This window comes from Oncorhynchus clarkii, chromosome 9 (assembly GCF_045791955.1).
Source record: "Oncorhynchus clarkii lewisi isolate Uvic-CL-2024 chromosome 9, UVic_Ocla_1.0, whole genome shotgun sequence".
Taxonomy (NCBI): domain Eukaryota; kingdom Metazoa; phylum Chordata; class Actinopteri; order Salmoniformes; family Salmonidae; genus Oncorhynchus; species Oncorhynchus clarkii.
In genome coordinates, this window is record NC_092155.1 from 9532165 (window position 1) to 9557656 (window position 25492).

General features: G+C 41.4%; 2 protein-coding genes across 2 annotated transcripts; one reads left to right on the forward strand and one right to left on the reverse strand.

The window, feature by feature from the left end:
• Positions 1 to 4670: 4670 nt before the first annotated feature.
• On the reverse strand, positions 4671 to 11056 carry LOC139415841 (endothelial zinc finger protein induced by tumor necrosis factor alpha-like). Its single transcript, XM_071163971.1, has 3 exons — positions 10815 to 11056; positions 5890 to 6255; positions 4671 to 5655 (listed from the first exon to the last, which is right to left on the reverse strand). Exons 1-3 carry the CDS (start codon positions 10978 to 10980, stop codon positions 5141 to 5143), a joined length of 1047 nt encoding a protein of 348 aa, XP_071020072.1. The 5' UTR covers positions 10981 to 11056; the 3' UTR covers positions 4671 to 5140.
• A 5446-nt stretch (positions 11057 to 16502) lies between these two features.
• Positions 16503 to 22461, forward strand: LOC139415828 (gastrula zinc finger protein XlCGF57.1-like). Its single transcript, XM_071163959.1, has 2 exons — positions 16503 to 16788; positions 20168 to 22461. The coding sequence occupies exons 1-2, from the start codon at positions 16623 to 16625 to the stop codon at positions 21595 to 21597; spliced, it is 1596 nt and encodes a 531-aa protein (XP_071020060.1). The 5' UTR covers positions 16503 to 16622; the 3' UTR covers positions 21598 to 22461.
• The last annotated feature ends 3031 nt before the right edge of the window (positions 22462 to 25492 follow it).

Below are 25492 nucleotides of genomic sequence, written 5' to 3' on the forward strand. Positions count from 1 at the left end.
CATTACGGGGTATTACGATGTCATTACGGGGTATTGCGATGTCATTGCGGGGTATTGCAATGTCATTGCGGGGTATTGTGATGTCATTGCGGGGTATTGTGATGTCATTACGGGGTATTGTGTGTAGATTGTTGAGGAAAGGCTGTAAAGTAACATAATGTGGAAAAAGTCAAGCGGTCCGAATACTTCCCAAAGGCAATGTATCATATCCTAACTGCACTTGAGCAGGGAGAGACTCCACATCTGCCACGTATACTCCCTCTCTCCTCTCCGGTGCTCGAGGTCACCCGTCCGCTTATTATTACGCACACCTGTCACCATCGTTACGCTTTGGTGGAAATTCTACCTTTATTTACTAACAATGAGGAGAGGCAAAGTCAATAATTAAATCAAGGTGTTACTTTTATCAAAAACGTATTGCAATAAGGAAGCTGGTTGTAATCACAAACAGAGTGAACGGAGTGAGAGCCCCCGCAAAAAGAGTACAAGCACCTGCAAAACACGTGACCTTATGTATGTGTATGTGGAGAGACACGAAACTAGGTTACAGGGTACAGACTATAATAGAGAGGTTGTCTCAGTCCGTCACAACTGAGTGAGGACAATAGGCGCCCAAAGTGACAGGAAGTCACTCCAGACATACTTCCTCTAACAGTAGCTCAACGGTTCCCCAAAGTTGGGCAAGCAAGCGCCTTTGACCGTGAACCCAGATGATGTATGATCCTATTGGTCACACACACACACACACACACACACACACACACACACACACACACACACACCTTTTGCCCGGAAACAGGCTCCAAACAGAACAACAGAACAGAACAACAGAACAACAGCTTTATCACTAGTGAGTAAGATATAACCTTTACTCTGTCTCCAGTTAAGCTAAGAGGAACCAGTCAGTTTCCCCAGACATCATGAGGTCATTCTACACACCCACAGAACAGTTAGAACAGACCTCTACTTATGCACACACACTATACAACCTTAAAGGAGTTTGTTAAAGGAACTATCTCAAGCACAATGCCTAGTCTTAAATAACAATATTTTAGTACACAAGCATTAGTAAGGTTAAACAGAAAATGCCCTCACAGCCTACGCAATAAATAACGTATAATATTGGTACTGGGAGCAATACTGGCATTTATCGCACGTCATGTTGCATTCTAACATCTATAAGTGACTTTTGTTGAGCTTCAAAATCCATTTGAGATACTTTCAGATGATTTGGACATGATGTGCGAAAAATGCCAATATCGGTCCCATGAGTGTGTGTGTGAGAGACCAATTGGTATTTGTGCCAAAAATGTGCCAAAAATGTGCCAAAAATGCTAAAACATTAGCATGTGGAAACGGTCCCAGGGAAAATAAACCAAAGCATGGTTTGTTGTCCATAGACAAGTTACAAGGAAACCAATTTGTTATTTGTAATATGGGTGAACTATCCCTTTAACCACACTGCTAACCTTTTGCCTAACCCTAACCGTAAATTAAGACCAAAAAACTCCTTTTGACTTTGTGGCTGTGGAATCTGACTTTATGCCTAGAGAAGCTAGTAAGTAGAGCCATCATCGACTCAGTGGGTTTTGTCCAACATGTCTCTGGACCCACTCACTGTCACAGTCATACGCTGGACCTAGTTTTGTCCCGTGGAATAAATGTTGTGGATCTTAATGTTTTTCCTCATAATCCTGGACTATCGGACCACCATTTTATTACGTTTGCAATTGCAACAAATAATCTGCTCAGACCCCAACCAAGGAACATCAAAAGTCGTGCTATAAATTCACAGACAACACAAAGATTCCTTGATGTCCTTCCAGATTCCCTCTGTCTACCCAAGGACGCCAGAGGACAAAAATCAGTTAACCACCTAACTGAGGAACTCAATTTAACCTTGCGCAATACCCTAGATGCAGTTGCACCCCTAAAAACTAAAAACATTTCTCATAAGAAACTAGCTCCCTGGTACACAGAAAATACCCGAGCTCTGAAGCAAGCTTCCAGAAAATTGGAACGGAAATGGCGCCACACCAAACTGGAAGTCTTCTGACTAGCTTGGAAAGACAGTACTGTGCAGTACCAAAGAGCCCTTACTGCTGCTCAATCATCCTATTTTTCTAACTTAATTGTGGAAAATAAGAACAATCCGAAATTCCTTTTTGATACTGTCGCAAAGCTAACTAAAAAGCAGCATTCCCCAAGAGAGGATGACTTTCACTTTAGCAGTGATAAATTCATGAACTTCTTTGAGGAAAAGATTATGATTATTAGAAAGCAAATTACGGACTCCTCTTTAAATCTGCGTATTCCTTCAAAGCTCAGTTGTCCTGAGTCTGCACAACTCTGTCAGGACCTAGGATCAAGAGAGACGCTCAAGTGTTTTAGTACTATATCTCTTGACACAATGATGAAAATAATCATGGCCTCTAAACCTTCAAGCTGCATACTGGACCCTATTCCAACTAAACTACTGAAAGAGCTGCTTCCTGTGCTTGGCCCTCCTATGTTGAACATAATAAACGGCTCTCTATCCACCGGATGTGTACCAAACTCACTAAAAGTGGCAGTAATAAAGCCTCTCTTGAAAAAGTGAAACCTTGACCCAGAAAATATAAAAAACTATCGGCCTATATCGAATCTTCCATTCCTCTCAAAAATTTTAGAAAAGGCTGTTGCGCAGCAACTCACTGCCTTCCTGAAGACAATGTATATGAAATGCTTCAGTCTGGTTTTAGACCCCATCATAGCACTGAGACGGCACTTGTGAAGGTGGTAAATTACATTTTAATGGCATCGGACCGAGGCTCTGCATCTGTCCTCGTGCTCCTAGACCTTAGTGCTGCTTTTGATACCATCGATCACCACATTCTTTTGGAGAGATTGGAAACCCAAATTGGTCTACACGGACAAGTTCTGGCCTGGTTTAGATCTTATCTGTCGGAAAGATATCAGTTTGTCTCTGTGAATGGTTTGTCCTCTGATAAATCAACTGTAAATTTCGGTGTTCCTCAAGGTTCCGTTTTAGGACCACTATTGTTTTCACTATATATTTTACCTCTTGGGGATGTTATTCGAAAACATAATGTTAACTTTCACTGCTATGCGGATGACACACAGCTGTACATTTCAATGAAACATGGTGAAGCCCCAAAATCGCCCTTGCTAGAAGCATGTGTTTCAGACAAGGAGGTGGATGGCTGCAAATGTCCTACTTTTAAACTCGGACAAAACAGAGATGCTTGTTCTAGGTCCCAAGAAACAAAGAGATCTTATGTTGAATCTGATAATTAATCTTAATGGTTGTACAGTCATCTCAAATAAAACTGTGAAGGACCTCGGCGTTACTCTGGACCCTGATCTCTCTTTTGAAGAACATATCAAGACCATTTCAAGGACAGCTTTTTTCCATCTACGTAACATTGCAAAAATCAGAAACTTTCAGTCCAAAAATGATGCAGAAAAATTAATCCATGCTTTTGTCACTTCTAGGTTAGACTACTGCAATGCTCTACTTTCCAGCTACCCGGATAAAGCACTAAATAAACTTCAGTTAGTGCTAAATACGGCTGCTAGAATCCTGACTAGAACCAAAAAAAATTATCATATTACTCCAGTGCTAGCCTCTCTACACTGGCTTCCTGTCAAAGCTAGGGCTGATTTCAAGGTTTTACTGCTAACCTACAAAGCATTACATGGGCTTGCTCCTACCTATCCCTCTGATTTGGTCCTGCCGTACATACCTACACGTACGCTACGGTCACAAGACGCAGGCCTCCTAATTGTCCCTAGAATTTCTAAGCAAACAGCTGGAGGCAGGGCTTTCTCCTATAGAGCTCCATTTTTATGGAACGGTCTGCCTACCCATGTCAGAGACGCAGACTCGGTCTCAACCTTTAAGTCTTTACTGAAGACTCATCTCTTCAGTGGGTCATATGATTGAGTGTAGTCTGGCCCAGGAGTGGGAAGGTGAACGGAAAGGCTCTGGAGCAACGAACCGCCCTTGCTGTCTCTGCCTGGCCGGTTCCCCTCTTTCTCAGCCTTGTCTCAGGATGGTAAGTTGGTGGTTGAAGATATCCCTCTAGTGGTGTGGGGGCTGTGCTTTGGCAAAGTGGGTGGGGTTATATCCTTCCTGTTTGGCCCTGTCTGGGGCTGTCCTCGGATGGGGCCACAGTGTCTCCTGACCCCTCCTGTCTCAGCCTCCAGTATTTATGCTGCAGTAGTTTATGTGTCGGGGGGCTAGGGTCAGTTTGTTATATCTGGAGTACTTCTCCTGTCCTATTCGGTGTCCTGTGTGAATCTAAGTGTGCGTTCTCTAATTCTCTCCTTCTCTCTTTCTTTCTCTCTCTCGGAGGACCTGAGCCCTAGGACCATGCCCCAGGACTACCTGACATGATGACTCCTTGCTGTCCCCAGTCCACACCGATATAGCCAATTTTGACTTTGTTATTGTTGTAACTAGTGACAACGCAAAACAAAACTGCATTTTCTTCTTCCGTTTGTGTCATGTTAATCTATATTTTAAAAAGCAGTGCCCCCTGGTGGATGGAGTTCTACTACAGACCAGTTTTTATTTTTATTTTATTTAACTAGGCAAGTCATTTAAGAACAAATTCTTATGAAAGCCTAGGAACAGTGGGTTAACTGCCTTGTACAGGGGCAGAACGGCAGATTTGTACCTTGTCAGCCCAGGGATTTGAACTAGCAACATTTCAGTTACTATGAAATGACTCATATGGAATCATGTCTTAACCCAAGAAGTGTTAAATAAATGTAAATATGTTTTATATTTGAGATTCTTCAAAGTAGCCACCCTTTTCCTTTGATGACAGCATTGCACACTCACTCAGGCATTCGCCTGTCATCACCCTGGGAGACATTCCAAAACAAACGATCAAGAATTCCTCTTATAATGACGTGAAAATATCGACACTGAACAGCAGAGCTACGATTTTCCTACAGTAGTGTTAGATCATTACCTCATCATTCAAATCAAACTTAATTTCAGAATTTTTTTTACATAACTTTCTCACTTCCAATTATCTGAGAGCAACAGGAAGTTGCTCTGCTCACATCCTGCTTTTTTATTCCCATCTTCTGACAGAAGATCTTAGTTCTAATGTAATTTTTTTCCCTTTCAGTTTTCATCCTGTTTTCTTCCTTTGTGGATGTTTTTGACATGAGTCAGCAGGTTAATCTTCTGAGTGAAGCTCTTCCCACAGTCACCACAGATAAAAGGTTTATCTCTTGTGTGAGTCCGTTTATGCATGGTTAGATGTTCCTTGCGATTGAAGCTCTTCCCACAGTCACCACAGCTAAATGGTTTCTCTCCTGTGTGAGTCAGTTTATGCCTGGTTAGATGCTCCTTGCGATTGAAGCTCTTCCCACAGTGCCCACATGTAAAGGGTTTCTCTCCTGTGTGAGTACTCATGTGCTTGGACAGATCTCCTTTGAGTTTGAAGGTCTTTCCACAAACAGGGCAGGTGCAGGATTTACCACCGTGACAGAGTCGGACATGGGCCTTCAGTTTACAGGTGGAGTTGTAGCGTTTCTTGCAGAAGCAGCTTTCACTTAGTCTCTTCTTGGTTTTACCACAGTCACGGCAGTGGTGAGTTTTTATAGATGTGGTGCTGGGTTTGGAACAGTGTTTCTTCAATGGTGGACTGGGACCCAATGGTGGGCTGGGATCCATTGGTGGACTGGGATCCAATGGTGGACTGGGATCCAATGGTGGACTGGGATCTAATGGTGGACTGGGATCCAATGGTGGACTGGGATCCAATGGTGGACTGGGATCTAATGGTGGACTGGGATCTAATGGTGGACTGGGATCCAATGGTGGACTGGGATCCAATGGTGGACTGGGATCTAATGGTGGACTGGGATCCATTGGTGGGCTGCTGTCAAGTTCTACTGGGTCACTGCTTATGGCTGAACCGTGGCTGGAGGCATTGTTTTGATTATCTGGAGGGTAACAGGGAATGTCCAGACCCTTTAGATGGGTCACAGTGCCAAAATGTTTCAGATCCCGAAGTGGGTCCTCCAGATCACGTTCACGTTTCACACAGGAAGGAGTGAATATAAACTTTATGATATCAGGCTCAACCCCTTGAAGCTGCTCTTCCCCCTGATTGGTCCTAAATTCCTCCTGTTCCTCTTCAATCAGTGTGGTCTCTGGGTCCTTCCACTCCTTCTCACAGTGCTGCTGCTCAGGGGGAACCTCCTCTTCAGAGACAGAGAGCTGCAGGGAGTCTGGAGGGAAGGAGAGGAGGAGCAGAGGTTATCTATATAGAGACTTTAGATATCAGGGTTGTGGTCAACTTGAATTTATAAACCAGTAAATTCAAGACTAGGTAAACTATAATTCCAAATCAATACCTGAAAGCTATAATCTATGTTCAATTACTTCTCAATAAATTGTAGAGAAGAAGCTATTTATTAGTAATGTTTTTCCATTTTCTTATTAAAACATAACATTAATGGGGCCTCCCGGGTGGCGCAGTGGTTAAGGGCGCTGTACTGCAGCGCCAGCTGTGCCATCAGAGTCCTGGGTTCGCGCCCAGGCTCTGTCGTAACCGGCCGCGACCGGGAGGTCCGTGGGGCGACGCACAATTGGCCTAGCGTCGCCCGGGTTAGGGAGGGCTTGGTCGGTAGGGGTGTCCTTGTCTCATCGCGCACCAGCGACTCCTGTGGCGGGCTGGGCGCAGTGTACGCTAGCCAAGGTGGCCGGGTGCACGGTGTTTCCTCCGGCGCATTGGTGCGGCTGGCTTCCGGGTTGGATGTGCGCTGTGTTAAAGAAGCAGCGGCTTGGTTGGTTGTGTATCGGAGGACGCATGACTTTCAACCTTCGTCTCTCCCGAGCCCGTACGGGAGTTGTAGCGATGAGACAAGATAGTAGCTACTACAACAATTGGATACCACGAAATTGGGGAGAAAAATGGGTAAAAATTCAAAAAAAAAACAACATTAATTTAAAACATTTTATTAAACAAATATCAACAAACAAAACACAAACTATTTACATTGCCAGGAATCCTAAACAAACAAATCATATTAATTAATAATACAACAAGTTTTAATGGCCTTTTTGTTTTTCATTTTAGTTAAAGTAGTGCCATAATGTTTAAATTAATTTATAAAGTCAAAAAAGTTAGGTTTTGAATTAGACCATTTGCAAATATGAAATTTACCTAGTATCATTAGCAGTTGAATTAAATATACTACATCTTTATCTATGTCAGAATTTCTGAAATAAATCATATCTCAAAACCATTAAATAGTACAACCGGCCCTATTTTTTTTGTAACAAAATTCTGTATGTCAATCCAAAAACATTCTACTATAAATACAGGCAAAAAATAAATGCAAAATGGTCTCCTCCATTCCACAGAAATCACATTTATAGTCAATATTCAGCTTGAATCATTCCAAAACATGTTTCACAGGATAAATTCTATGTAACATGTTAAATTAAACTTCCTTTACCTTGTTACTGTTACTGATTTGTTAGCAATTTTCCATGCTTTCGCCCATTGTATATCACCATAGATATTTGACCATAAGAATCTTGCTGAGGGAATTGTAGTATCAAACATGATTCTTAATCTGTTAATTTCTACATTTATATTTGATGGTAATATTGCCAATGAATATATTTTCATGTAAATCTATGCTACTTACATCAACCACAGAGGAATTTAAAAGAGGCACAACACCCCTTGGAATCGCATCAAAAACAATTGCATATTCTTTCAAAGCAGTTACCAAAAAAATGCTTTTTTTTATTTTATTGTATATCTGTTGTTCCATATAAAGTATCTGTGAGGGGAAAAATTGTGTTTATATGCTACCATCCAAGCTAAAATGTCCTGTTTATGGAATTTGGCCAACTTTACTGGGATTTTATCAACATCAAAATTACATCGAAGCAAAAAATTCTAAACCAACAGTCAAATAAATACTTAGGGAAGACATTCCAAATACTGTTCTGGTTCTTAACACACTTTTAAAATACATTGGATTCTGAAGTATTATTTAGAGTATTGAAATCTAAAACCTCAAGACCTCCTTGTTCTGGGCTATTAGTGAGAATATATTTTCGTAAATAGTGAGGCTTGTTCCTCCAAATAAAATTATACAGAATCTTATCTAAGTCCTTTACAATTTTAGGGCATAATTCAAGTGATAACGAGACATAAACCGATCTGGATAAGCCTTCAGCTTCGGACAATACAACCCGACCGTATAACGAAATATCTCTCAGCAACTAGAGGTTGAATTTCTTCTTTGTTTTCTCAACAATGGGGTTAAAGTTTAATTCACTCCTTTGTTTTGAATCCTTGCATATAACTATTCCAAGATAAGTTACCTTATCTTTAACTGGGATACCATATACTTCCTGTAAAACACAATCCTTGAGTGGAAATAAGACTTGACTTATTAATTTCATTCATTGATTCATTTTCAAACCCAAAACAAAGGAAAAGTCTTCAATACAGGAAACTGCTTTAGAAACCTCATTCCTGTCTCTTAAAAATATGGTGGTATCATCAGCCAGTTGACGTAGTTGAAATGCATTGCCAAGGGCTGAAACACATTGAAAATTCCCTTTCTTGATATGAAGAGACATAATTTGAGTAACCAATAAAAATGGACTAATTGGGCAGCCCTGCCTAATGCCACGGCCAATATTAAATCTTTGGGGTGTCCCGTGAGCTAACCAAACCCCCCAAAAATGTATTGCTTTGAACATAAAGCTTTTGACACTGTAGAACATGAGTTTATAAAAACCAACAAACATAAGAAAACTATCATCAAGGATGAGGTCATTATAGTCAATCATATCTAAGATCAACCTGATGTTACTACTAATGTGTTGAACGTGCATAAAACGTTCTCTTCGTCAATGATATGATGCAAGCCTTGTTTCAAGCAAACACAAGGGCAAACACAAGGGCAAATCATTTCCCATCATTATTCAACAGGCTAATGGGTCTCCAGTTGTCTACACAAAGAGTATCCTTATTCGGTTTGGGAATCAAAGTAATTACACCTTGTTTTAAGGAAGCCGGTAACTCCCCTTTTTCTATTGATTCTTGAAACATGGCAAGAATGAAAGGAATCAATTTATCGTTGAATGCTTTATTGTTATCAAACCATCATTTCCAGGGGACCCATTGCCCTTAAGGCTTTTAATACAGTCTTTTATCTCAATTTCAGTTAATTCATCACAAAAATCCCTGAAATCATTATCTACCTTCTTAGCAATGTTTGCGACATTGTCTACGAAAATATCCATAATGGAAGTTGACTGGGCTGATGTATACAGATTCTGATAAAAGAGAGATTTATTTTGGATTTTCATTGGGAGTATTATTAATCATTCATTTACATATGGAAGTCTTTTCGCCTGAACTTTTTTTCTAAATTAAAGAATTATTTGGTATTTTTTCTCCAAACCATTTGTCTTGATCTTACAAACGCTCCCCGGGCCTTTTCCTCGTAGATACAGTCTAACTGCATTGGCAATGATGACAGCTCCAGTAATTCCCTATTAGTTAGTTCAGTTTAAGTTAATCCACTATTCCCTTTATGATGTCATATTCTTTCTCTCTTGGCACGAGCAATTTCTTTCCCCATTGAAATAGCCAAAAGCCTTATATCAAATTTCATTAGCTCCCAGTAACTTCCAAACCACAGGCACAATTCCAGTATTTATCAATAATTCCTGCTACTTCCTTCTTAAATAATCAATTCTCTAGTAAAGTCTCATTCATTTTCCAGTAACCTTTACTAACTTTTTTGTTGTTGACAAACCTTTATTGATATCCCTTTGTGGTCTGTTAAAATCGATGGTTCAATCGAGACTGTATCAACCCTGTCAGCCATATCTTCAGATATCAGCCAGAAATCATTACGGGATTGTATAGATAAGATTATGTTTACATGGAGTACCAAAGATTTATCTGGGTTTTTATGTCTCCAAATATCTAGACCACCTAACCTTAGACATATATTCCTTATTTTACAAACAGAATTGCTATCCTTAGGAGGCCATCTATCTAGATTATCATGTAATACTGTATTAAAATCTCCACCCCATATTACTTTGGCCAATGGAAATTTAGACATAATTTAACTTATTTTCCTCTCAATGTCTCTAAATAAAATAGTTACTTGACTTGTTATTGGAAGCATAAGTATTTACAACAATGAATTGAACGTGGTTGACATCTAACAATAGCATAATCCATCTCCCTGTATTATCTGCTTCATGACTCAATATATGACCCTTAAAGTTTCCTTTTAAAATAGCGACATAGTTTCAACATCCATTATTTCAGCAACATTTCGGTCATGTTCTGATTCCATGCTACTAGCTATGAAGACGTTAGCAGGCTAACTTAACTACACAAGCTGAAACTTTTCGTTAGCTAGCTTGTTCGTTGGAAATCGTCAAAATTATATTTCAATGGTTTGATTAATTACACAATTATTTAAAACAGCTACATTGTATGGTTATCTATTTTTTTGTGATTGTTTTTTATTTTTTTGCAACTGCAGTCTAAAACTATAAACTTTGTGAGAAAACCCTAAACTTGTTCCTCAGCTAGAAATATTAACCTCTCATACCGCCATCTTCAGCCCTTTAAAGTTACATTCAAATCCCTTCCTGGTTTTTATGACGCAAGGTTTTTATCCATGCGCGGCAAATTTAAAAATCAACCTCTTAAAATGGATCTAATGGTGGTCAGTGAAATGTATCAATAAATTATAACTATAGCTAGCTATCAATAGAGCTACATACGTACCTATTCCACATAGTTGTATCTTTGGTGTCCTCCGCAGCAGTCTCCGTAGCCGATCATTCTCCTCCTGGTACTCCACTACCGTTTTCTCAACTGCCCCGAAAATCTCCACAGCAGCTGCCGTTAAACGCTCATTTAAAAACACACGCAGCAACTGTAGTTTAGACATATTTCAGTCGAATGAGAGTTGGGTAGTCTATTTCGTTCAGTCGGTATGTCTTTCTTTACTCCACACAATGAATGCAAACTCTTTTCCAATCCTACTTCCGTGTTCTAGTCAAGGATTATCTTAATTTTTTGTTTATCTGTCGTTCTAGTTGTTGACGAACCCAGAAACACACAACAGCGCCACCAGCTGGATGGGAGTTTACTACTGTGCAAGGCATCCTACAGGCCAGTAGGAAAGGGAAACAATAACTACATGTAGACAAACAGTGGTTATCATAAGTAAAGGATGATCTGAGATAATCAATTATTAGTCAGGAGTCAACCGTCTATCATTACACTATACGAGATGAAAGCAATATCATTAATTTTTATTTTATTTTATTTATTTCACCTTTATTTAACCAGGTAGGCAAGTTGAGAACAAGTTCTCATTTACAACTGCGACCTGGCCAAGATAAAGCAAAGCAGTTTGACACATATAACAACACATGGAGTAAAACAAACATACAGTCAATAATACAGTAGAAAAATAAGTCTATATACAATGTGAGCAAATGAGGTGAGATAAGGGAGGTAAAGGCAATAAATAGGCCATGGTGGCAAAGTAAATACAATATAGCAATTAAAACACTGGAATGATAGATTTGACATTAGATGAGTGTGCAAAGTAGAAATACTGGGGTGCAAAGGAGCAAAATAAATAAATACAGTAGGGGAAGAGGGAGTTGTTTGGGCTATTTATAGATGGGCTATGTACAGGTGCAGTGATCTGTGAGCTGCTCTGACAGCTGGTGCTTAAAGCTAGTGGGGGAGATAAGTGTTTCCAGGTTCAGAGATTTTTGTAGTTCGTTCCAGTCATTGGCAGCAGAGAACTGGAAGGAGAGGCGGCCAAAGGAGGAATTGGCTTGGGGGTTACAAGTGAGATATACCTGCTGGAACGCGTGCTACGGGTGGGTGCAGCTATAGTGACCAGCGAGTAGAGATACGGCGGGACTTTACCTAGAAGCGTCTTGTAGATGACCTGGAGCCAGTGGGTTTGGCTCCAGGTATGAAGCGAGGGCCAGCCAACGAGAGCGTACAGGTCGCAGTGATGGTTAGGATATGGGGCTTTGGTGAGAAAACGGATGGCACTGTGATAGACTGCATCCAATTTGTTGAGTAGGGTGTTGGAGGCTATTCTGTAAATGTCATTGCCAAATTCGAGGATCGGCAAGATGGTCAGTTTTACGAGGGTATGTTTGTCAGCATGGGTGTTTTAGTTTTACTTTTATTTAAGAGCAGCTGGAGGCCACGGAAGGAGAGTTGTATGGCATTGAAGCTCGTCTGGAAGGTTGTTAACACAGTGTCCAAAGAAGGGCCAGAAGTATACAGAATGGTGTCGTCTGCGTAGAGGTGGATCAGAGACTCACCAGCAGCAAAAGCGACATCATTGATATATACAGAGAAGAGAGTCGGTCGAATGAGCAGCATCAGGTCAGAATTGATGAGAAATACTCTTGAACAAATGCAAGGAGTCTTTTTCTGGAATTGTATTTAATATAATGTATTGTAATGACCTGCCTAGATCATAAAGGAACAATTGTCCAGACGGAGGATTGAGTTTACGAATTGACGGTTTATTAAACCAACTTTACACAGGCTACTGTTTGGCCGTAGCCCACGCCAAATAAATGAAAGATAACCCACAAGCCAATCGTGACCTTCTCCTGTGAAGCCCAGACGTAAGAGAGAACAAAGGCTAAACCTGGTCTTAACTTCCAATGCTCCATCCCCCTGCCCAACCCCCCTCCACGCCACTCCGCCAACCGCCAGGATACCCGGCATCAGAACATTCCAGACATTCCTGTGATTGGCAGATAGCAGGTTGATTGGCCTGTCGGACCCTGCGAATACTGGGTACAGGTAAGTACAACACAACCACCTACTAGCCTAACACATAACACACAGCTGTCTGTGCGGGTCGCTACACAGCCCCCCCACCACAAAGTCCCTCATCCCGAGGGAACAAAGTCTCTGAAGCGACCCGGAGGTCTCCTTTGCCTGCGTGGCCGTGATGGTCGCAGAGTGCCCCTCTGGGACCCAGGGGTTGAAGGCAGGGATATGGGGGACAAGGAAGGGGGAACGGGGAATACAGTCCGTGGCTCTGGGGAACCACACGGTGACACAGGGGGGGAGACAGGGGGAGTGGGCTCTCTGGAGCCTTGTCTGCGGCACCTGGGGGTGGGTGCCTGGAGAATGTTATTGCCAGAGAGGGGAATTGTGGGGGTTCCTGGGGTTTGGGGAGAAGAGGCCCCTCTGCATGGGGCTAACCTGTCCTGGTGCAGTGTCACCTTTCTCCCCCTGGGAGGAAGCTGCACCCAGTAAACAACCTCCCCTACCCTCTCCAGGACACTGCAGGGTCCCACCCAGTGACTGTCCAACTTGGGGCATCTGCCTTATTTCCTTAGGGGGCTGTAGACCCAGACCAGCTTCCCAGCCACAAAGTGCCTTCCCCGAGGCTCCACCCCTTGAAGCTGCTCTTCCTCCTGACTGGTCTTGAGTTCCGCCTCTTCCTCTTTAATCAGTGTGGGCTCTGAGTCCTCCTGCCCCAGACTGGGGCTCCACTCCTGCTCACAGTGCTGCTGCTCAGGGGGAACCTCCTCTTCAGAGACGGCGAGGGGGAGCTGCAAGGAGAGTCTGGAGAGAAGGAGAGGAGTGTAGGGGTTATACAGCCTTTAGAGTCGCTGAGAAAACTCAACTCCACCGTCTCAGTAGCAGTTAAAAGTTTGGACACACCAACTCATTCAAGGGTTTTTGTTTATTTTTACTATTTTCTACATTGTAGAATAATAGTGAAGACATCAAAACTATGAAATAACACATGGAATAACTACATGGAATCATGTAGTCACCAAAAAAGTGTTAAACAAATCAAGATTTCGATTCTTCAAAGTAGCCACCCTTTGCCTTGATGACAGCTTTGCACAGTCTTGGCATTCTCTAAACCAGCTTCAAGAGGGATGCTTTTCCAACAGTCTTGAAGGAATTCCCACATATGCTGAGCACTTGTTGGCTGCTTTTCCTTCACTCTGCGGTCCAACTTATCCCAAACCATCTCAATTGGATTGAGGTCGGGCGATTGTGGAGGCCAGGTCATCTGAAGCAGCACTCCATCACTCTCCTTCTTGGTCAAATAGCCCTTACACAGCCTGGAGGTGTGTTGTGTCATTGTCCTGTTGAAAAAGATAAGATAATCCCACTAGGTGCAAACCAGATGAGATGGCGTAAGTTAATGGCTGGTTAAGTGTGCCTTGACATGCTGGTTAAGTGTGCCTTGAATTCTAAATAAATCACTGACAGTGTCACCACCTACACCATCACACCTCCTCATCCATGCTTCACGTTGGGAACCACACATGTGGAGATCATCCGTTCACCTACTCTGCATCTCACAAAGACACGGTGGTTGGAACCAAATCTCAAATTTGGACTCATCAGACCAAAGGACAGATTCTTACCAGTCTAATGCCCATTGCTTGTGTTTCTTGGCCCAAGCAAGTATCTTCTTCTTATTGGTGTCCTTTAGTAGTGGTTTCTTTGCAGCAATTCGACCATGAAGGCCTGATTCACGCAGTCTCCTCTGAACAGTTGATGTTGAGATGTGTCTGCTACTTGAACTCTGTGAAGCATTTATTTGGGCTAGACTTTCTGAGGCTGGTAACTCTAATTAATTTATACTCTGCAGCAGAGGTGACTCTGGGTCTTCCTTTCCTGTGGTGGTCCTCATGGGAGCCAGTTTCATCATAGCGCTGTTTTTACAACTGTACTTGAAGAAACGTTCACATTTCTTGACATTTTCTGGATTGCCTGACCTTGGGGTGGCAGGTTAGCCTAGTGGTTAGAGCGTTGGACTAGGAACCGCAAGGTTCCCAAGTATCACCACATAAAGGTTGGTTAATAGTTGTTGTACCATATTGTCAATAGATCCTTTGTCAATGGACCCTCTGCCTGACCGCAGGCACAAGCTTTATCTATGGTGCTGGAGATTCAAGCCAACTTGGCTCTGTAGATCATAGAGATCTATCATTTACATGTATAATTGAAGTGTTCTATTTAATTATGTGGTAAATAGGTAAGCTCTGCTCCTCCTCTCCCCTCCAGACTCCCTGCAGCTCTCTGTCCCTGAAGAGGAGGTTCCCCCTGAGCAGCAGCACTGTGAGCAGGAGTGGAGCCCCAGTCTGGGGCAGCAGGACCCAGAGCCCACACAGATTAAAGAGGAAGAGGAGGAAGTCAGGACCAGTCAGGAGGAAGAGCAGCTTCCAGGACTGGAGGCTGATATCAGAGAGCTTATATTCACTCCTTCCTGTGTGAAAAGTGAATGTGATCTGGAGGACCCACTTTAGTCCTTGACTATTCCCCCAAAACCAGACTGTGGAGAACAGAGAGAGATAGACTCTAAACCAGCAGATCTCAAACCTTTTGTCACTGTGACCCACAATAAGGGGTTTTGAAATTCCCTCTGACCCTCCAGACAATCAAAACAATGCCTACAGACACAGCTCAGCCATATAAGTAGTAACACAGTTGGACTTGACAGCTGCCCACCATTGGTATCAAACACACCAATGGGGAACCCTGCACTTGCCCCTCTTGTGACAAACAAAAAGGAAATCTGTCCATGCACATGAGGATTCACACAGGAGGGAACATATTTAAATGTGGTGAATGTGAGAAAAGCTTCAAGCTCAAGGAGCAACTAACCAGACATACTGCACATGCATTCACAGAGGACAGAAAACATTCAGCTGTAATTTTTGCTTTTAAAAGCTTCAATCAGAACGGGGACTTAAGGAGGTACATACTGACTCGTACATGAGAGAAACCATTTAGCTGTGGTGACTGCGCTAAAAACTTAATTTGCAAGGAGCACCTAATTGCACATTAAAAGACTGGCACAGGATAAGTTTCAGTCTCAAGCAGAATCTTACCATGCATAAACTGGTAAATAGATCCATGATGGATTTACTGTCGTAAAACATTGTATGTAAATAAAGTTTGATTTGATTTGAATGATGAGGTAATGATTAAGCAGCATAGAGTATTGTAGGAAATTCAATGGTCTGCTGTACAAAGTCTGTAGAATTTTTCCCTTCATTAGAAATTGGAATTTCTGGTTGTTGGATTTGGAATGTATTTAAGGTGATGACATAATGGTCAGGATGTATTAATTTATACATTATATTAAATACAATTCCAGAAAAGGACTCCTTTTATTTGTCAAAGAGTATTTCTCATCAATTCTGACCTAATGCTGCTCATTCATGATTCTTGATTTGATATTGTATAGAGTAATGATATACTGTCGACTCCTGATTAATAATTTATGATAACCTCTGTTTGTCTACATGTAGTTAGTTATTGTTTCCCTTTCCTACTGGCCTGTAGGCTGCCTTGCACAGCAGTAAACTCCCATCCAGCTGGCGGCGCTGTTGTGTGTTTCTGGGCTCGTCACCAACTTGAACAAAGGACTTTATCAAATTCCTTGACTAGAACATGGAAGTTGGATTAGATACGAGTTTGTTTTGATTTTGCATTCCTTGTGTGGAGTTAACAAATACATACTGACTGATCTAAATAGTCTACCAAACTCTAATTCGACTGAAAATGTCTAAACTACAGTTGTTGCGTGTGTTTTTAAATGATCGATTAACGGCGGCTGCTGTGGAGATTTTCGGGGCAGTTGAGAAAACGGTAGTGGAGTACCAGGAGGAGAATGATCGGCTACGGAGACTGCTGCGGAGGACACCGGAGATACAACTATGTGGAATAGGTTCGTATGTAGATCTACTGATAGCTAGCTATAGCTATGCTTTATCAGTTGTGGAAAAAGTAGCCAATTGTCATACTTGAGTAAAAGTAAAGATACCTTAATAGAAAATGACTCAAGTAAAAGTCACCCAGTAAAATACTACTTGAGTTAAAGTCTAAAAGTATTTGGTTTTAAATACACTTGTCTTAAGTATCACAAGGAAATGTAATTGCTAAAATATACTTAAGTATCAAAAGTTTACGGATAGCCCGGGCCACACTCCCAACATAATTTACAAACAAAGCATGTGTGTTTAGTGAGTCCGCCAGATCAGATGTTGTTGGGATGATTAGGGATTTTATCTTCATGAGCTTTGGACCATTTTCCTGTTCTGCTAAACATTCAGAATGAGTCATTTTGGGTGTCGGGGAAAATGTTTGCAGTAGAAATAACATTATTTTCTTTAGGGATGTAAAAAGTAAAAGTTGTCAAACATATAAATACTTACCCCCAAAAATTACTTCAGTAGTATTTTACAGTATTTTGCTTAAGTACTTTACACTAGAGGTCGACGACCGATTATGATTTTTCAATGCCGATACCGATTATTGGAGGACCAAAAAAAGCCGATACCGATTAATTGGACGATTATTTATTTTTAAATGTATTTATTTATTTGTAATAATGACAATTAAAACAATACTGAATGAACACTTTTATTTTAACTTAATATAATACATCAATAAAATCAATTTAGCCTCAAATAAATAATGAAACATGTTCAATTTGGTTTAAATAATGAAAAAACATTGTGTTGGAGAAGAAAGTAAAAGTGCAATATCTGCCATGTAAAAAAGCTAACGTTTAAGTTCCTTGCTCAGAACATGAGACCATATGAAAGCTGGTGGTTCCTTTTAACATGAGTCTTCAATATTCCCAGGTAAGAAGTTTTACGTTGAGGTTATTATAGGAATTATAGGACTATTTCTCTCTATACCATTTGCATTTCATATACATTTGACTATTGGATGTTCTTATAGGCACTTTAGTATTGCCAGTGTAACAGTATAGCTTCCGTCCCTCTCCTCGCCCCTACCTGGGCTCGAACCAGGAACACATCGACAACAGCCACCCTCGAAGCATCGTTGCCCATCACTCCACAAAAGCCGCGGCCCTTGCAGTGCAAGGGGAACAACTACTCCAAATCTCAGAGCGAGTGACGTTTGAAATGCTATTAGCGCGCACCTAGCTAACTAGCTAGCCATTTCACATCGGTTACATCTGCCTAATCTTGGGAGTTGATAGGTTTGAAGTCATAAACAGCGTAATGCTTGAAGCATTGCGAAGAGCTGCTGGCAAACGCATGAAAGCTAAGGTAACTGAGGTCCACAGACCACGCAATCGCAACCACACTGCACACTGCCCTAACCCATCTGGACAAGAGGAATACCTATGTGAGAATACTGTTCATCGACTACAGCTCAGCATTTAACACCATAGTACCCTCCAAACTCGTTATCAAGCTCGAGACCCTGGGTTCCGACCCGCCCTGTGCAACTGGGTACTGGATTTCCTGATGGGCCGCCCCCAGGTGGTGAGGGTAGGTAACAACATCTCCACCCTGCTGATCAACAACGCTGGGGCCCCACAAGTCAATCATCAAGTTTGCGGACGACACTACAGTGGTAGGCTTGATTACCAACAACGACGAGACGGCCTACAGGGAGGAGGTGAGAGCCCATTGGAGTGTGGTGTCAGGAATATAACCTCACACTCAACGTCAACAAAACAAAGGAGATGATTGTGGACTTCAGGAAACAGCAGAGGGAGCACCCCCCTATCCACATCGACGGGACAGTAGTGGAGAGGGTAGTAAGTTAAGTTCTTCGGCGTACACATCACAGACAAACTGAATTGGTCCACTCACACAGACAGCGTGGTGAAGAAGGCGCAGCAGCGGGTTCGTACATAATTATGTACAATTCTGGCAAATTAATTACGGTCTTTGTTAGGAATAAATGGACTTCACACAGTTTTCAACGAGCCAGGCGGCCCAAACTGCCTCATATACCCTGACTGCTTGCACGGAACGCAAGAGAAGTGACAATTTCCCTAGTTATAAGAAATTCATGTTAGCAGGCAATATTAACTAAATATACAGGTTTAAAAATACATACTTGTGTATTGATTTTAAAGAAAGGCATTGATGTTTATGGTTAGGTACATTGGTGCAACGACTGTTTTTTTCCGCAAATGCGCTTGTTAAATCATCACCCGTTTGTCGAAGTAGGCTGTGATTCAATGAGAAATTAACAGGCACCGCATCGATTATATGCAACGCAGGACACAATAGATAAACTAGTAATATCATCAACCATGTGTAGTTAACTAGTGATTTATGTTAAAATTGATTGTTTTTTTATAAGATAAGTTTAATGCTAGCTAGCAACTTACCCTGGCTTCTTGCTGCCGTCGCGTAACAGGTAATTAGCCTGCCATGCAGGCTCCTTGTGGAGTGCAATGAGAGGCAGGTGGTTAGAGCGTTGGACTAGTAACCGGAAGGTTGCAAAAACAAATCCCCGAGCTGACAAGGTAAAAATCTGTCGTTCTGCCCCTGAACAGGCAGTTAACCCACCGTTCCAAGGCCGTCATTGAAAATAAGAATGTGTTTTTAACTGACTTGCCTAGTTAAATAAAGGTGTACTTTTTTAAAATAACAATACTTTTTTAATTCTGCAAATCGGTGTCCAAAAATACCGATTACCGATTGTCATGAAAACTTGAAATCGTCCCTAATTAATCAGCCATTCCGATTAATCGGTCGACCTCTACTTTACACCACTGTATTTTATTGATAAACTGTTAACTAACTGATCATCATTTCATGAATTAAGTTGTTTTTAATTTTTAGGAGAAAAACATTGTCATGAAAACCAAGAAGTGATTTGAATTTAATTCAAAAAAAGGATTATAAAAAAATAAGTAGCTTATTCTCTTCAATTTTATTGAGAAATTTAAAAATAGATTCTAGTTTTCAAATATTGATTTAGAATTATAGTTCATGTAGTCCTGATTTAACTGGCTTAAAGGTTCAAATTGATTCTAAAGTTTGTACAGGCAGAGATACTGAGAATGGTGCAATTTGGGGCATTGTTGCATGTGGGCATTATATTTTGGTAAATTTAAAATGTTTAAGCTAAGACCGGCGGGGCCGCTCCAGTACAGTAGGAGGCGATGATGCTGGAAAAGAACTGGAAAGATCTGGAAAAGATCCTGCAGCCACTCAGTAATAATTAATGATCTACTTAACGTGGAAAGATTTTGTGCGGAGTAAACCCTCTCGCTTCTCTTCTTCCTCTCTGGTATAGGTAACCTCTGCTCCTTCTCTCCTTCCCTCCAGACTCCCTGCAGCTCTCTGTCTCTGAAGAGGAGGTTCCCCCTGAGCAGCAGCACTGTGAGCAGGAGTGGAGCCCCAGTCTGGAGCAGGAGGACCCAGAGACCACACAGATTAAAGAGGAACAGGAGGAAGTCAGGACCAGTCAGAAGGAAGAGCAGCTTCAAGGGGTGGAGCCTGATATCATAGATTTAGATTTCACTCCTCCCTGTGTGAAAGGTGAATGTGATCTGGAGGACCCACTTTGGTCCTTGACTCTTCCTCAAACCAAGAATGAGGAAAACAGAGAGAGTGACTCTAAACCAGTGGATCTCAAACCTTTTGTCACTGTGACCCACATTAAGGGTCTCAACATTCCCTGTGACCCTCCAGATAATCAAAACAATGCCTTCAGACACAGTTCAGCTGTAAGCAGAGACACAGTAGGACTTGACAGCAGTCCCAGTCCACCATTGGGTCCCAGCCCACCATTGGATCCCAGTCCACCATTGGATCCCAGTCCACTATTGGATCTCAACTCACCATTGGAGGAAAACTGTTCCAAACTCAGCACCACATCTAGAAGAACTCACCACTGCCATGACTGTGGTAAAACGTTTGCTCTGAAAGCTGACCTGCAGAGGCATATGACTCTCACCAATAAGAGACTCAGTGAATGCCGCTTCTGCAAGAAACGCTACAACTCCACCTGTAAACTGAAGGCCCATGTCCGACTCTGTCACGGTGGTAAACCCTGTATCTGCCCTGTTTGTGGCAAGATCTTCAAATACAAAGGAGTTCTGCCCAAGCACATGAGGATTCACCAAGGAGAGACATCTTTAAGCCGTGGTGACTGTGAGAAAAGCTTCAGTCACAAGGGTGCCCTAAACTTATATGAACTGACTCACACTGGGGTGAAACCATTTAGCTGTGGTGACTGTGAGAAAAGCTTCAATCTCAAGAATAATCTAACCAGGCATAAACTGATTCACACAGGAGAGAAACCATTTAGCTGTGGTGACTGTGGGAAAAGCTTTAGTCTCAAGAATAACCTAACCAGGCATAAACTGATTCACACAAGAGAGAAACCATTTAGCTGTGGTGTCTGTGGAAAAAGCTTTAGTCAGAAAGGGGACCTAGGGAGGCACAAACTGACTCACACAGATGATAAACCATTTAGCTGTGGTGACTGCGGGAAAAACTTCAGACAGAAAGGGGACCTAAGGAGACACATACTGACTCACACAGGAGAGAAACCATTTAGCTGTGGTGACTGTGGGAAAAGCTTCAATCAGAAGGGGGACCTAAGTAGGCACAGACAGACTCACACAGGAGAGAAACAACATGGCTGCTCAGTCTGTGGTAAAAGATTCATTCGTAAGGCTCATCTGCTGAAGCATGTGAATAACGTCCACAAAGAAAGAAAACGGGATGAAAACAAGAACAACGAAAATTAGGATTAAAATCTAGTTAGGACAAAGAGGATCTGCGCGTTAGCAGATGGGAATTTAAAAGGCAGGATGTGGACACTTAGAAAAACAAAGCAACTCTGGATTATTGACGCTGTGGTTTTTCAAATAAATGAATGTGTGATGGATTTACTTTTTGTGAAACGTTTTATACGAATAAAGTTTCATTTGAACGATGAGGTTCTAAGAGTAGCATCCCAGTATTATGGGAATCTCACAGATCTGAGGGATGTACTACAAAGCAGGAGTTCGCCAGCTAACATGCCTAAATATTCTATCATTTAAAAAGAATAGTTTTTTTTAGACAGATCTTGAAATGGGCATGGTCTAATTGATTCAACAAACAAAAAAAAACACATTTAGATTTTTTCTAAAATGAACCAGAATTTCTGTGAACCATGAACCAGTTATTTCTGGTTGCTTATCAAAGATCAATAGCTAAATCCTTGATTCTGCTTTGTAGTAGACCCCTCTGCTATTACCTGTTAGTCATTTAGCAGACGCTCTTATGCAGAACGACTTACAGGAGCAATTAGGGTTAAGTGCCTTGCTCAAAGGGCATTTCAACAGATTTTTCACCTTGTTGGCTCTGGGATTTGAACCAGCGACCTTTAGGTTACTGGTCCAACCCCCTTAACAGCTAGGCTACCTGCCGATCTTGTCTAAAGTCTGTTGATGTTTTCATTAAAAATATATATATATATTTTATCTGTTTGTTTTGGAATGTCTCTCAGGGTGGAGAGAATTATCTGACTGATGTTAGTGATAGATTTAAAAAAATGTATGTCTGAAAAAAATCTTCATCTTTTTGTCCTAGTGTATTTATAATAAATGTTGACCTAATGCATCTTATTAATGGTATTGATTTGATCTTGTATTGAATAATGATATACAGTCGACTCCTGATGAAGAATTTATTATCCCAGATCATCCTGTATTTATGATAACCATTGTTCAGGGTTGGGTAGTAACGGATTACATGTAACGGGGAATAGTTCATCCAAATTACAAAAATAAAGTAACTAATCAACCCGGATTACTTAAATTAAATTTAAAAAAAAGTGTAATCGGGTTTACAGTTACATTCTTAAAAACAGCTGATTATATTTTTGGATTGACTTGTCTTCATCTAATATCAATAGGCAGTGGTGACTCAATGTGCCTTTTTAAAGGAAATTCTGATGCTTTGTGCCGGAACACTACCTGTTCCAGAATGTCCCTATTCATCTGCCATGACCTTCAACAGTCCAATCAACAGATCGGGCAGGCAAGGTTCTCCCTTACTGCTTTTGTCTCCCATTGTGAAACTCCACTATAAACACACTCACACTCAGACACACAAAATAACATTGTTTAATTAGGAACGTCTTCATTTCTTATAATTCAATATATATATATTTTTTTATAAAGAGAAAAGGGGAAAAAAATAACATATATTCTTAATTATTATATGTAATTTACCCACATGGTAGTTTCTCCTATGTAAATTTGCATGTAGGGTTTACATTTATAGCTTAATAATAATAATAATAATAATGAATTAATAATTGATTAATTCGTTTTCTTTTACAAAGTTTTTTTTTTTTTCCATCTCAGGATTGTGCCCTGGGATCACATAACTCGTAACCGTATCATATCATCCAATGTCCGCTTCTCTGCTTCAACAGAGAAACACAACCACTGTCTCCGACCAGGATACTTCTGCTTTAACAAAAATATTTTCTATGATGTTTATAAGAAAATCAGTCTCACCCTTAATTTATCTTGTCTGTTCGGAATAGCGTATCCACTCTCTGACATTCCCTGCCAGTTCCGAGGTGAATCCCCTTCTGCTCCTTTTTAGTGTGGGGCTCCCTGCCACATCTAACACAGCCCGTGCTCGCAGTTAATCTCGGTCTCCCCGGGAACAATCAGCAAGCGCAGTTAACCTCGGTCTCCCCGGGAACAATCAGCAAGCGCAGTTAACCTCGGTCTCCCCGGGAACAATCAGCAAGCGCAGTTAACCTCGGTCTCCCCGGGAACAATCAGCAAGCGCAGTTAACCTCGGTCTCCCCGGGAACAATCAGCAAGCGCAGTTAACCTCGATCTCCCCGGGAACAATCAGCAAGCGCAGTTAACCTTGGTCTCCCCAGGAACAATCAGCAAGCGCAGTTAACCTCGGTCTTCCCGGGAACAATCAGCAAGCGGAGTTAACCTCGGTCTTCCCGGGAACAATCAGCAAGCGGAGTTAACCTCGGTCTCCCCGGGAACAATCAGCAAGCCGAGTTAGCCCCCCCCCCCCCCTCCCCCCCGCTGTCACCAAATTGTCAGAGAAATTCTATAGGAAGAGACGACAGATTTTTTTTCAAACAACATAAGATTTGCACGAATGAAGCAACCAACCATCACTTAGAATAGTCAGAGTTGAAAGCTCTCTGAACAGAGCTGTCTCTCTCCTTTTCATAGAAAGTACATCATTTTATCTTTGTGACAGATGTGCAGAAACATGCCCCAAGGGAACAGAGTTGTAAAAAGTATTTTAGATCATCTGTGCAGATCAAGATAGTTGATATCGCCACAACTCTGTTCCTCCCTGAACTTCCCATAAAGCTAAATTACTGCCGATCGTAAATACAGGAGGTCACATACTGAGGTCGCATGCAAGCGGCTCATAAATCTGTACGCTCAGATTTATCACTAAGGCACACAAGATAAGTTTGTATCAGTAAAAATATTAACATATAACAATAGACAAGTAGCTGGCATAGGCTTCTGCTACCAACTGAAAATGTTAGGAAGTAGCCTGTGTATGCTATCACACGCAGAATATGGAACATGTAAACTATAGGATCTGTATGCTTTAACGCCAGTCCCTAAATAGGAAATAGTCATGTTACTAAATGAAATAATTAGTGGCTTTTAATGCCTCGGTGTTAGAAGTGAAAGTATTCCATAAGTAATTGGATTACGTTACTCATTTTGAGGAAGCCAAAGGATTGTTACTGATTACTTTATTTTTCATACAACTGTAATCAACAACAGATTCAATTGTTAAAGTAATCCGCTCAACCCTGCCACTGTTTTCTCTACACACAGTCATCGTTTCCCTTTACGACTGGTCTGTAGGCTGCCTTATTACATTAGAAACCCTCAACCCGCTGGTGGCGCTGTTGTGCGTTTCCAGGTTCATCACCCATTAGAACCAGTTTTGAAAAATTATTTGACCAGAACATGGAAGTAGGATTGGAGAGGATTTTGATAGATTTTTTCAGAAGAGTTTTAGGGCCAAGAAAAAACTGCAAGGGGTGGTGGTACTTGGATTATTATTTGTTGCATGCTAGTACTTTAAAAAAAAGTGGCAATATCTGGAGAATAAAGGGGCAATATTTGGAGAAAAGTTGCAGTTCAATTTTAAGAAGGGATTTGGTTAAATGCATGTCTGCCTGGCTCCCTATTGCTGGGCATGCCACCGTTGAAATGCCCGAGTACATGACTTGGTGAAACTATACTTTAGAATTGGCTTCAGTAACAAAGAAATCCTTGCTCTTTTAGCACCTAATAACCATAGTATTATAAGTATTAGGACCTGGAAAATGTGCCACCGATTATTTTGAGGAGGAACCGTGGCTACATACATAGGTAGAGACGGGCGCTTTGGGTTTGTATGCGTGCAGGTGTGTGTGTGTGTGTGTGTGTGTGTATGTGTGTGTGTGTGTGTGTGTGTGTGTGTGTGTGTGCACTCACGTGTATCAATCCAATGATCTGTTCAGTTGTAAATAAAGAGTAAAAACTCACAGACGATTATTTAAACTCAAACCAAGTTTATTCACCCACTGGGTCGCACAGCTGCATAAGACCAAGACATATTCACACAAGTACTGGTATTTAACCCTTTCTCCTCTGC

Coding starts and splice junctions, on each gene's coding strand:
- LOC139415841 (XM_071163971.1), bottom strand. CDS start 10,980: ATGTCTAAACTACAGTTGCTGCGTGTGTTTTTAAATGAGCGTTTAACG. Junction 6,256..10,814: donor GATACAACTATGTGGAATAG/GTACGTATGTAG, acceptor CCTTCCCTCCAG/ACTCCCTGCAGCTCTCTGTC. Junction 5,656..5,889: donor TGACAGCAGCCCACCAATGG/ATCCCAGTCCAC, acceptor GTCCACCATTGA/AGAAACACTGTTCCAAACCC.
- LOC139415828 (XM_071163959.1), top strand. CDS start 16,623: ATGTCTAAACTACAGTTGTTGCGTGTGTTTTTAAATGATCGATTAACG. Junction 16,789..20,167: donor GATACAACTATGTGGAATAG/GTTCGTATGTAG, acceptor CCTTCCCTCCAG/ACTCCCTGCAGCTCTCTGTC.